The following is a 13,809-nucleotide window of genomic DNA, read 5'->3' as shown; positions in this document are numbered from 1 at the left end:
TTGTTTTTCAAATTTTTTTCACTTTCTCCACTTTTCTACAACTACATTTCACCAAAAACTACAATTTCAAAAACTATGGCCAAACACAACACTGAAAGTTCTAGATTTCGAATTTCTAGTAAACCTACATTTTAGAAAGAGTGGTGTCTAGTTGAAATACGAGAGAAATCAAGAAATTTTTTTGCAATATCTTATGACGAAAGTCATGTTCGTGAAAAATGTTTTTTGTAAAAATATTTTCTTGAAAAATATTTTTTCTGGTAAAGTGCTCCTTGTTTACGAATTAAAAGTTGCAATTGAAAATTATTTTCTGAAACATATATATGCTACATCTGTTTTGATTTATGTGATATTGTTTCTTTATTAATTAATTAAACAAAGAATGGCATATTTTAATAGTTAGCACAATCTAACTTATTACTTGCCATTTTACCCTTAATGAGAAGCCTTTTGTAGCTACATAAATGTAATGGCATTTTTAAGACCATAAGTTTCAAACGTGTGATTGTGTGATCTGTGAAAGGCCGAATTCTAACACATATTTGTTGTCGTTGTAATCTGGTTAGCTAATGGGTGATTAGTTTGTGGTTAAACTGGCAACTCATCCGTACAATATGAGATCAATAGAAAAGCAAGGAATGACACATGGCGTAGAGGCCGAATTGGATAACAAAGAGAGTCAGGTTCAGTTGGTTTAACAAGTGCCAGAGGCATTCGAAGAAATAAGGATGCTGAGATTGCAAATGGCTGAACAACCAAGATCTCCCCACACAATCCTAGGTTTTCCTAATGTCACTCTGACTATGTTGATCAGCTCCCACTCAGGTCCCGCTTTTCATGATAAGTCACCCACGCTAAAGAGAGTGGCGATGCCATATGCAAAAAGGAAGAAACCTGGGGCAATTAATTATAGGGACAAAAAGGTTTTAAAATTGAGTAGAGGTAACTCAAGTTTTAATTATTGAGCAGAGATGATAAAATTTGATTAGTGATTAAGGGCTTTTGGGCTGCCCCTCCTCCTCCCAACACCCCCCCCCACCCCCCACATTTTTTTTTTGTTTTTTCACCAGCCCCCTCCTCCCACCCCACCCGTGTGACCCAACACCCCACCACCCCTACCCTCCCCAAAAAAATTAATTTTGATTTTCAAAAAAAAGTTTTAAAAAGTTTTTGTTTTGGGTTTTTTCATACCCCCCCCCCCCCCCCCCCCCCCCCCAAAAAAAAATCTTGAAAAGAAGTTTTGAATTTTTCCTTTTTTTTTTTTTTTTTTGTTTCTTAGTCCATCCACCCCAAAAAAAATTAATTTTGTTTTAAAAAAAAGTTTTTGTTTTGTTTTTTTGCACCACCTCCCAAAAAAAAAAAAATATTCTTGAAAAGAAGTTTTGAATTCATTTTTGTTTCTTACTCCACCCCTCCCCCTGTCACGACCCAATTTAGAATCGCACGGGCACCTACCATTCCCACCTCGGTAGGCGAACCCTAAATTCAAATAACACATTTTCCAAGTACTTCAATATATGAATATTAACAGTGGAAATCAAATCAATATATTAACCCAAATAGCTTAAGTGATTACAATAGACAAACAAATACAATGACTCGTTCCGATTCCCACGACCTGGTCTAGACTAGTACAGGAGCGACTAAAGTGGATCCGGAGCACAATAATAACTCAAAGACCCAACCCCCATCCCAAAATGAAAGGGACAGAGGCCTTTGAGCTAGGCACTGTGCATTTTCCGAACATTTCAACAAATCCATCACCTGATACACTCTACATCCCCAAAGAGATATAGTAAGAGTAGTATCAGTACAAACAACACGTACTGAGTAAGCATCATAGGCCGACAATGGTTAGAGGCACATACCAGTAAAAGAGTTCACAAATAAGCATGATAAGTAAACTAGATCAATAACGTACCATTATCTACCGCTCGTCATAACATCAAGATTCTTAATTTCCTTAATTCTTCTCTAATAAACACTAGGCAATTCCATACAAGTTTCGCAAGTCAATTATCATTACGCTATTCAATCTTAGTATAGAAGTCAACTCGTCATCATGATAATCATTATTCACCTAATTTTTAGGAAACTAACATATACAACTGTAACAACGAACCAAACAAGGATAATTCAAGATCATGGCCTATGGTTTAACAATTAAGCCCAATCGTGTCAAGTCTCAATATATCCAATCCGGAACCATACAACACAAGCAATCACCAGATTATCACAATATAAGCCATAATGCAATGCCATGCAATGAATGTGTCAATGCAAATGCAATGCAATGCTGTGTACACATGTACTCCGGACGAAAATCTCCACGTCTCGGTAGCACAACCCAGGTGACTCGCAAAGTCAAAGTACTACTCTTCCCGGATCTTTGCCCAACAGACAGACGAGAATTTGGTTCTTTGCCCACGGAGGATTTTCATTAGCACAACCCATGGGGGACCCGTGGAGTCCATGTACCTCACGGCTCCAACACAAACCACGACAACCGCTACCACTCAATCCACGATTCCGGGACAACTATCGGATATCAGACTCTCACGTCACTTTCATCCAAACTGAGCCCAACTCATCACAGTGTTTCCTCTAGTATCATCAACATATCACCAATATATCATGAACGATGAGAATGCATGCAATGTCAATAATCAGATCACTATCACAAGTACTGCGCATGGGTACACCCACAATATCATAGAAAGACTACATAAGCCATATAAAATACTATCCTCATACAAGCATCAACAAGTAAGTTACCACAATATCATGAATAAGATATATCCATAGCCTCTGATAATCAACACGAACTAGTCACATACAATATCACCTCGCTTCTTTTACTGCCTATCAGTATTAACATATGATAATTCCACCTTCTACTTACAAGACATCACTAATACCCAGTCTAGAATCAATTCACAATTTTTTTGGTACATTTTATCCGTTTTAATATCAATTGAGCTTCACCATTTATAGCCTAGAACCAATTAGGCGCATCTTACGGAAATTTCTCATCAAGGGACATAGAAAAGTAAGCACTAACAACTACTTCCAAGTCACATAAAATCCACTAATACTCAAGGCGAACCATTACAAGTGTACCGACCCGGTTGGTCGTTTTAGCACTTTTGAACTCATTTTCGCTAAAATACCCTTTTCGTAGTTTTAAAGGGTATTCTTGACTTGCGGGAATTGGTGGCACGGTGATTTAATTGGCGAGTATTCTTTTTTGAAAAATATTTATTTAATATGTGTGAATAGTTTATTTATAGGAATATGAGTTTCACACGTATGAAGTATAAGTTGGTGAATAATGTAATCGACTAAGTGGGTAATTTTCACCTTTGGCATAGTAGTTGAGTAAAAAGGTTATTTTGGACAATTGATTTAGTTGGTGATTAATGGGCTAAGTCCGCAAGTAATTTAGTACCCTATATTACATGACCCATATATATAAGTAGGGTTTGACATGCCAAAGTATATCAATTAAAAATAAATTAGAGCAAAACCGATGGGACGGCATCAATAGCAAACAATCGAAGGCTTCAGGTAAATAAGCTCTATATTTGGGTGTGCTGATTTCTTAAGTTTCGGTAGGTGGGGTAGTGAGTTATATACCTATACATTAACTTCTAGTATATTATTTTTGGTAGATCGAAATTAAGTCTTATTTTCTTTTTGCACGAACAGTGGTAATTGTTTTGAAAAAGGTGACAAGTCTAGTAATCATTATGGCAAATGTTGATTAAATGTTTGGACGTCTAAAGGAGGACTAATTATTGGGCAATGATGATAAGACAAATGGTTAAATTGTTTCTGCAATTTGCTATGGAATTGAAGTTACAGTTTTGTAACTTAGGCTACAATTATAGGAATTTTCTTTCCACGTATTATCATGATTGCACTTCAATTCTAATACATAGGGTATATGTAATTGAATATTTTGGTATTTAATTATATGAATACTTTCAGAATCATGGTATTTGAATTGTGGAAAGTTAGATTTTTGTCCGAAGTTAAGATAGTCGAGAAATTAAAGGTTTCAAGTCCTAGTCCTAAGAAAGGAGAATTGATGATTTGAGAGTCCATGTATGGATGAAATTGATCAATTTTAAAAATATATGATCCTTAGATAATGGGTGAAATTATTTTTCAATAAAATTCCAATCTTGCCCTTGTGGGCCCAAGGCCACTTTTTGGGGTGTGTTTTTGGGTTTCGAATATAAATATAGCAATATGGGTGTCCTTAGATTCGTATTCTAACGTAAATCGTATATTTTATAGATTTTGATCGTTTAGAGGCTCTACGCAAAGGGAAGACATTAGTTTGATTGTTCGTGGCACCCGCTCGGCATTGAGGTAGGTTACGGTCTACTTTAGTTAGACTCTGATTAGAGAATCGTATGTAGTTGTAGAAAGTGACGGGGATAGCATATAGGCCTTCCGGCATGAAGTGGAGGTGGATTCCAATTAGGTTGGCTCTGTCAGCTGTTATGTGGGCTTGTCGCCATATGTGTTATTTTTACGTGATTATCACTTTTTTGCATCTCTCGTCATATACTAGCTCCCTCATTATATGAAAAGGAATGATAACATTAATATGACTTGTATTTGTTGGTTGTATATTGGTGATATAGTTGAGAATGATATCATGGATGACATGCCTTCCATATTATTCTTGTGATGATAGTGAGCTAAGTGATTGAGAGACTCCGAGGTTTTTTGCCGGAGATTGAGAGTGACAGAGAGACTCCGAGGCCCTTGCCGGAGATTGAGAGTGATTGAAAGCCTCCGAGGTTTCTGTCGGAGAGCACGAGTGGTACATGGACTTCGCGGGTCCCCCATGGGTTATGGCTTTGAGGCACCCCTAGCATGTGTGTACGAGAGTGGAGTGAGAGAGGTGACTTTGTTGCATTGTATTACATTCATTCACTCATACATTTGGTGATCATCTGGTGAATTATATCTCGTCTTGGTTGATTTCATGATTCCTTTACACTTTACTTGTATATTATATGTGACCATACTGTTTGCTCTATGTGCTACTTGTTACTTTCCACTTCTTCATGCGTTATCTAATCATTGTCGGCCTATGATGCTTACCGGTACTAGTGTTGTACTGATACTACTCTTGCTGCACTTTTGTTGAGCGCAGAGTACGATCCAGGCTCTAGTTCTACACCTCGTGGATGATACGCAAGGGTGACGTCTTTTAGTAATTCAGGGTGAGATACTTGGTCCTCTGTGGCCCCTGAAGGACTTCCTCTATTTATTTACCTTTTATATTCAACAGACTATATGTAGCCTTCGGGTATTTTCAGACTTATATTCCGTATTGTGTTAGCGCTCTTGTATCCTTTGACCAGATTTTGGGGTTGTCGTGACATTTCTAGTTATGATAAATATTTAAGACTTGATAAGTTATTCTTATTTAATTTTTTGCTTATTTAACTTGCTATTAGTAATGTGGTTCGCCTACTCGGAGGGATAGTGTAGGTGCCACCACGACTCGCGAATTGGGTCGTGACAAGTTGGTATCAGAGCTTCTAGGTTAATTGGTCTAATGAGTGCAAGAGCAATGTCTAGTAGATTCTTGCGGATGGGTACGTAGACGTCCGTACCCATCCTCGAGAGGCTATAGGACATTTAGGAAACACTCCACTTCTTTTTCTCTTTTCGTGCTAGTTCAATCCGATTGGTATCTGGTTCATTCTTTTCTTGCGAGATTGTTGAGATTGGTATCTTAACCTCGTTCCTATGTTCTCTCACAGATGGTGAGGACGAGATCGACCGCTCGGAGGCCGGGAGCACCGCACACCTGCACACACCGGCACCCGTACACACACACTCGATTCCCGTTGCCGGCGGTGTCCGTGGGCGAGCGGGGGACGTGGCGAGGAGGTGGCGAGGGCGAGAGGCGTGCAGCTATTCCAGATAGGAACTAAGCACCAGCACCTACTCAGGACCCTGACAGAGAGTTGACTCCGGAGCTTGATGACATTCCGGAGGAGGAGATTAGAGGGCGAGGCACGGCCGGGGTCGACCCCTACTCCCCGATTTTTAGGAGAGGCTGTGTTTCGAGTGTTGGGGTACTTTGACAGTTTGGCTCAGGCGGGCATGATTCCAGTTGCTCCAGATGGCTCGCAGACTAGAGTGGGAGGTCATACTCCCGATGCTACGGTTGCTCCAGGATTTCGAACATCGAGGGTATTGCGCCGTGACGGCCGGTGGCTCCCGTATTGATGCTACTCCAGCGCCTGATTTTGCTCTAAGGCCTATGGATGGGCCAGTGTTGACCGATGAGGAGCGAAAATTGTTCGAGGGATTTACCAAAATGTCTCCTCCTTAGTTCTATGGTACTCCCGGGGAAGATGCTTATGAATTTATTGTTAGCTGCTATGAGATGCTTCATAAGTTGGGTGTAGTGGAGTCTCACGGGGTCGATTATGTTTCTTTCCAGTTAGTTGGGGATGCCAAGCAGTGGTGGAGATCGTACATGGAGTGTCGGCCAGTTGGGTCGCTACCTTTGACCTGGACCCAGTTCTACCAGGTGTTCCTGGAGAAGTATGTCCCTCGTACTCTGAGAGACAACAGGAAGGATGAGTTTTCGACATTGGAGCAACGGGGTAGGTCGGTTGCGGAGTATGAGATCAGACTTCTCGCTTTGTCCCGTTATGCGACGGCATTACTTCCCACAGAGGCTGAGAGAGTGATGAGATTTGTGAAGGGTTTGGACCTTCCGCTTCGGCTGGCGACCTTACAGTTGGAGGATTCTGGGGCCTCATTTCAGTTAGTAGTAGAGCATGCCAGGAGGGTTGAGTCAGAGATGGGTCGAGCACATAGTGGGGGTGGCGACAAGAAAGCTCGTAGATTTGACAGTTTCAGAGGTCCTATTAGAGGTGGGGGACACCATGACAGGGTTCGTCATCATCCCTACACCGCCTCATCCAGTCATCACTACGAGGGCTTTAGCGAAGGTGGTTCTTCGAGGTTATAGCGGGCACGATTAAAGCGGACTTCTTGAGGTTCTTACTCTCGACCTTCAGATCGTGGAGGGTATTCTGGTTCTTCTATGACAGTTCAGCAGCCTATGGCCAGAGGAGCATGTTTTGAGTGTGGTGAGACAGGGCATTACGCGAGAGAGTGTCCTAGATCCAGGCAGGGTTCCAGAGTTCAGACATCTAGGCCTCCAGCACTGCCAGCTAGAGGAGGAGGATATTCTAGTAGAGGGGGTTCGCAGTCGGGCAGGGGTGGCCATCAGCCTAGCAGAGGTGGTCATCAGTCTGGTAGGGGCAGCGCTCAGTCAGTGAGAGGAGGATCTCAGGCAGTCCGTGGTGGTCGTGGAGGTACACAGTCCGAGGGTGGACGTGCCCATTTCTATGCTTTTTCGGGTAGACCAGAGGCCGAGGCCTCTGATGCGATTATCACAGGTATTATTTTGGTTTGTCACCGATCGACTTCTGTCTTATTTGATCCAGGTTCTACTTTCTCTTATGTGTCCACTTACTTCTCTACGAGTCTAGATATGCTTTGTGATATGCTTGATGTACCTATTCACGTCTCTACTCCTGTCGGAGATTCTGTGATAGTAGATCGGGTCTATAGGTCTTGTGTGGTCACGTTTATGGGGTATGATACTTAGGTAGACTTGGTTATTTTGGATATGGTGGACTTTGATATTATTTTGGGAATGGGCTGGTCATCTCCCTATCATGCTATTTTAGACTGTCACGCCAAGACGATCGTTGGCCATGCCAGGTATTCCGCGGTTAGAGTGGAAGGGTACTCCTAGTCCAGCACCTAAGAAGATCATATCATTTCTTCGGGCAAGGAAGTTAGTAGATAAGGGATGTTTAACATATTTGGCTCATATTCGGGATACTAGTGTGGATACTCCTTCCCTGGAATCGGTGCCAGTTGTTTGTGAGTTCTCAGAGGTTTTCCCCACAGATTTGCCTGGTATGCCGCCTGATCGAGATATTAACTTTTGCATTGACTTGGAGCCAGGCACTCGACCTATTTCTATTCTACCCTATCGGATGGCTCCGGCAGAGTTGAGAGAGTTAAAGGAGCAGTTGCAAGACTTGTTGAGCAAAGGATTTATTAGGCAGATGTTTCTCCGCAGTGCTCTGTTACATTCGTGAAGAAGAAAGATGGTACCATGCGGATGTGTATCGATTACCGGCAATTGAACAAGGTTACAATCAGAAATAAGTATCCAATACCCCGCATTGATGACTTGTTTGACCAGCTACAGGGTGCGTCGATCTTTTCCAAGATTGATTTAAGGTCAGGCTATCATCAGTTGAAGATTCGAGCGGAGGATGTTCCGAAGACCGCTTTCAGGACCCGTTATGGTCATTATGAGTTCTTGGTGATGTCTTTCGGGCTTACTAATGCCCCTGCAGCCTTCATGGATTTGATGAACGGGATCTTCAAGCCTTACTTGGATTCATTTGTGATCGTGTTTATTGATGACATCCTGGTGTACTCTCGGAGTAAGGAAGATCATGAGAAGCATCTGAGGATTGTGCTTGGGCTGTTAAAGGAGAAGAAATTGTATGCTAAGTTTTCCAAGTGTGAGTTCTGGCTCAGTTCCGTAGCATTTTTGGGACATGTTGTGTCCAAGGATGGGATTATGGTTGATCCCAAGAAGATCGAGGCGGTTAGAGATTGGGCCAGGCCTACTTCGGTGACTGAGATTCGGAGCTTCGTGGGCCTTGCGAGTTATTATCGCCGATTTGTGAAGGGGTTTTCATCTATTGCTTCCCATTTGACTAGGTTGACTAAAAAAAATGTGCCTTTCCGGTGGTCCGATGATGTGAGGAGAGCTTTCAAAGGCTCAAGGCTTTATTAACTTCAGCCCCGATTTTGGCTTTACCTGTGGAGGGAAAGGACTTTACTGTTTATTGTGATGCTTCTCGGATTGGCTTGGGTTATGTGCTGATGCAAGAGGTAGAGTGATCGCGTATGCTTCGAGACAGTTGAAGGTTCACGAGAAAAACTACCCCACTCATGATTTAGAGTTGGCTGCAGTAGTCTTCGCTTTGAAGATTTGGAGGCATTACTTGTATGGAGTCCATTGTGAGGTGTTCACGGATCACCGTAGTCTTCAGCATGTGTTTAATCAGCGGGATCTAAATTCGAGGCAACGTAGATGGATGGAGTTGCTTAAGGATTATGATATCACCATTCTTTATCATCCAGGAAAGGCTAATGTGGTAGCTGATGCGTTGAGCCGAAAGGCAGTGAGTATGGGTAGCTTGGCGCGTTTGATTGTGGAAGAGCGTCTTTTAGCTATGGAGGTTCAGTGTTTGGCTAATAGTATGGTAAGACTTGATATTTCAGAACCTAGTAAGGTTCTAGCTTGTGTGGAAGCGAGGTCGTCTCTTTTGGAGCAGATTAAGGCCCAGCAGTTTGAGGATACGAAATTGTGCAAGATTCGGGATAAAGTGATAAGTGGAGAAGCCAAGGAGGCTATTCTTGATAATGAGGGTATTTTGAGGATTAAGGGGTGCATTTGCGTTCCTAGAGTTGGTGATTTGATTCCATTGATCTTGAAAGAGGCTCATAGTTCCAGGTATTCCATTCATCCAGGTGCAACAAAGATGTATCGTGATTTGAGGTAGCACTACTGGTGGGGTAGGATGAAGAGAGACATTGTGGAGTTTGTTGCACAGTATTCGAATTGCCGGCGGGTTAAGTATGAACACCGAGAGACCGAATGGTGTGCTTCGAGAAGATGCCCGTTCAAGTGGAAGTGGGAGAGGATTGCTATGGATTTCGTGGTTGGTCCTCAAGACTTTGGGCCGGTTCGATTCGATTTGGGTTATTGTGGATAGGGACTAAATCCGCACACTTCATTCGGTTCGGATTACTTATAATGCGAAGAGTTGGCGGGATGTACATTCGAGAGATAGTGCGATTACACGGGGTTCCTATTTCCATCATTTACCCCGATGAGCCTGGAGTTAACTTCCCATTTACGGAGGACTTTGCGAAGGAATTGGGAACTCGGTTAGATCTTAGCACCGCGTTCCACCGCGAACGGATGGTCGGTCAGAGAGGACTATTCAGGTGCTTGAGGACATGTTGAGGGCTTGTGTTATTGATTTTGGTGGTCATTGGGACAAATTCTTACCCTTGACAGAGTTCGCGTACAACAATAGCTACCATTCCAGTATTGATATAGCGCCATTCGAGGTTTATTGGCCCTTTTAAGATTCTTCGTCGTGTTGGCGAGGTGGCTTATGAGTTGGCTTTGCCACCAGGTTTGGCAGGTGTTCATCCGATATTCCATGTTTCCATGTTTGAAGAAGTACCATTCGGACGGGTCTTATATCATTCGGTGGGATTCGGTATTATTAGATCGAGAATCTATCCTTCGAGGAAAAGCGTAGCAATCCTAGATAGGCAAGTGAGAAAGTTAAGGTCCAAGGATATTGCTTCGGTCAAGGTACAGTGGAAGCACCGTCCGATTGAGGAGGCCACTTGGGAGACCGAGGCGGATATGCGGAGTAGATATCCTCAGTTGTTCGACAGTTCAGGTACCCTTTTCTCCATCTTTCCCTTGTCGCTCGAGGACGAGCGATTGTTTGATTAGTATCTGATGTAACGAACCGGTTGGTCGTTTTAGCACTTTTGAACTCATTTTTGCTAAAATACCCTTTTCGTAGTTTTAAAGGGTATTCTTGACTTGCGGGAATTAGTGGCACGGTGATTTAATTGGCGAGTACTTTTTTTTTTTTTTTTGAAAAATATTTATTTAATATGTGTGAATAGTTTATTTATAGGAATATGAGTTTCACACGTATAAAGTATAAGTTGGTGAATAATGTAATCGACTAAGTGGGTAATTTTCACCTTTGGCATAGTAGTTGAGTAAAAAGGTTATTTTGGACAATTGATTTAGTTGGTGATTAATGGGCTAAGTCCGCAAGTAATTTAGTACCCTATATTACATGACCCATATATATAAGTAGGGTTTGACATGCCAAAGTATATCAATTAAAAATAAATTAGAGCAAAACCGATGGGACGGCGTCAATAGCAAACAATTGAAGGCTTCAGGTAAATAAGCTCTATATTTGGGTGTGTTGATTTCTCAAGTTTCGGTAGGTGGGGTAGTGAGTTATATACCTATACATTAACTTCTAGTATATTATTTTTGGTAGATTGAAATTAAATCTTATTTTCTTTTTGCACGAACAGTGGTAATTGTTTTGAAAAAGGTGACAAGTCTAGTAATCATTATGGCAAATGTTGATTAAATGTTTGGACATCTAAAGGAGGACTAATCATTGGGAAATGATGATAAGACAAATGGTTAAATTGTTTACGCAATTTGCTACGGAATTGAAGTTACAGTTTTGTAACTTAGGCTACAATTATAGGAATTTTCTTTCCACGTATTATCATGATTGCACTTCAATTCTAATACATAGGGTATATGTAATTGAATATTTTGGTATTTAATCATATGAATACTTTCAGAATCATGGTATTTGAATTGTGGAAAGTTAGATTTTTGTCCGAAGTTAAGATAGTGGAGAAATTAAAGGTTTCAAGTCCTAGTCCTAAGAAAGGAGAATTAATGATTTGAGAGTCCATGTATGGATGAAATTGATCAATTTTAAAAATATAGAATCCTTAGATAATGGGTGAAATTATTTTTTCAATAAAATTTCAATCTTGCCCTTGTGGGCCTAAGGCCACTTTTTGGGGTGCGTTTTTGGGTTTTGAATATAAATATAGCAATATGGGTGTCCTTAGATTCGTATTCTAACGTAAATCACATATTTTATAGATTTTGATCGTTCAGAGGCTCTACGGAAAGGGAAGACATTAGTTTGATTGTTCGTGGCACCCGCTCGGCATTGAGGTAGGTTACGGTCTACTTTAGTTGACTACGATTAGAGAATCGTATGTAGTTGTAGAAAGTGACGGGGTAGCATATAGGCCTTCGGGCATGAAGTGGAGGTGGATTCCAATTAGGTTGGCTCTGTCGAGTGACATGTGGGCTTGTCGCCATATGTGTTATTTTCTGTGATTATCACCTGTTTGCATCTCTGTCATATACTAGCTCCCTCATTATATGAAAAGGAATGATAACATTAATATGACTTGTATTTGTTGATTGTATATTGGTGATATGGTTGAGAATGATATCATGGATGACATGCCTTCCATATTATTCTTGTGATGATGGTGAGCTAAGTGATTGAGAGACTCAGGAGGTTTTTGCCCGGAGATTGAGAGTGACAGAGAGAGACTCGAGGTCCTTGGGAGATTGAGAGTGATTGAAAGCCTCCGAGGTTTCTGTAGGAGAGCACGAGTGGTACATGGACTTCGCGGGTCCCCCATGGGTCATGGCTTTGAGGCAACGCTTAGCATGTGTGTACGAGAGTGGAGTGAGAGAGGTAGTTGCATTGCATTGCATTCATTCACTCATACATTTGACCGATCATCTAGTGAATTATATACATCCTTGGTTGATTTCATGATTCCTTTACACTTTACTTGTATATTATATGTGACCATACGTTTGCTTTATGTGCTACTTGTTAGTTTCCACTTCTTCATGCGTTATCTAATCATTGTCGGCCTATGATGCTTACCCGGTACTAGTGTTGTACTTAATACTACTCTTCTGCACTTTTGTTGAGTGCGAGTACGATCCGAGCTCCGGTTCTACACCCCGTGGGCGATACGCGAGGGTGACGTCTTTAGTAATTCGGGGTGAGCTACTTGGTCCTCCGTGGCCCCTGAAGGACTTCCTCTATTTATTTCTGTTTTTGTATTCGACAGACTATATGTAGCCTTCGGGTATTTTCAGACTTATATTCCGTACTGTGTTAGCGCTCTTGTACCCTTTGACCAGATTTTGGGGTTGTCGTGACATTTCTAGTTATGATAAGTATTTAAGACTTGATAAGTTATTCTTATTTAATTTTTTGCTTATTTAACTTGCTATTAGTAATGTGATTCGCCTACTCGGAGGGATAGTGTAGGTGCCACCACGACTCGCGAATTGGGTCGTGACAACAAGAGTCCTAGGGAATCTACAAACCACAAGCCTGAACACATATATCACATAATGGTACCATCCTAAGAATCCATCCCAAATCTCCAATTCCTATACATGCATTCTCCGTTTCTTCTAATACATGAATATGTGAATCTAACAAGCAGTCTACCAAAGGAAGCCGTTACCTACCTCGAGGCCGAGCGGGTGCCATGAACATCCGTAGATCTTCAATTCTTTCATCACGTCGTAATCCACATGAAGGAACTTGAAAATAGTTTGAACAAAAATGGGCTGAGTTTTCAATACGCACATATTTCATGTGGGTAAATATGGGTTGGGTGATAAACGGGTTGATTATGAGTTAAACCATATTATACAAGTGCAATATTATTTCAAGTGTAATGTTTATAATTTTTTCTTTTGTAAAATTAAATTAATTTTATCATAGAAATAGAAACTTCAGGGGGGGGATGGGGGAAGGGGGGTCGTGGTGGGGGTGGGAAGAAAAAACTTGCCACTTTGGTAAGAAAAAATTTCTCACTTTTGTCATGTGTGTCTTTCATAATATTCCCACGATTGTCTCATGACATTGCCAAACATAGTCCTCACACTATTACTTCCATCCTGCATAGTGTAGCATCACCCCCGACAACACGTCTGGGTGACAACCCTTGCTTGCAAAGTAAAACCATAGTATTAAAGCGAGACAAAATTTTTACATTTTTTACTAGCGTGAGATTGAAGAGGTTTTAGTGGTGGGTGAA

The 13,809-nt window shown here is 41.4% G+C and overlaps 1 protein-coding gene across 1 annotated transcript; it reads left to right on the top strand.

The window, feature by feature from the left end:
- Nucleotides 1-7,034: 7,034 nt before the first annotated feature.
- LOC132048004 (uncharacterized) lies at nt 7,035-11,922 on the top strand. The gene is made up of 2 exons (XM_059438952.1): nt 7,035-7,448; nt 11,825-11,922. Exons 1-2 carry the CDS (start codon nt 7,091-7,093, stop codon nt 11,869-11,871), a joined length of 405 nt encoding a protein of 134 aa, XP_059294935.1. The 5' UTR covers nt 7,035-7,090; the 3' UTR covers nt 11,872-11,922.
- Nucleotides 11,923-13,809: the final 1,887 nt, after the last annotated feature.

The sequence above is a fragment of the Lycium ferocissimum genome, chromosome 2, assembly GCF_029784015.1.
Source record: "Lycium ferocissimum isolate CSIRO_LF1 chromosome 2, AGI_CSIRO_Lferr_CH_V1, whole genome shotgun sequence".
Lineage (NCBI taxonomy): Eukaryota > Viridiplantae > Streptophyta > Magnoliopsida > Solanales > Solanaceae > Lycium > Lycium ferocissimum.
Note: the sequence above shows the minus strand (reverse complement) of the source record. Positions and strands in the feature narration are given on the sequence as shown.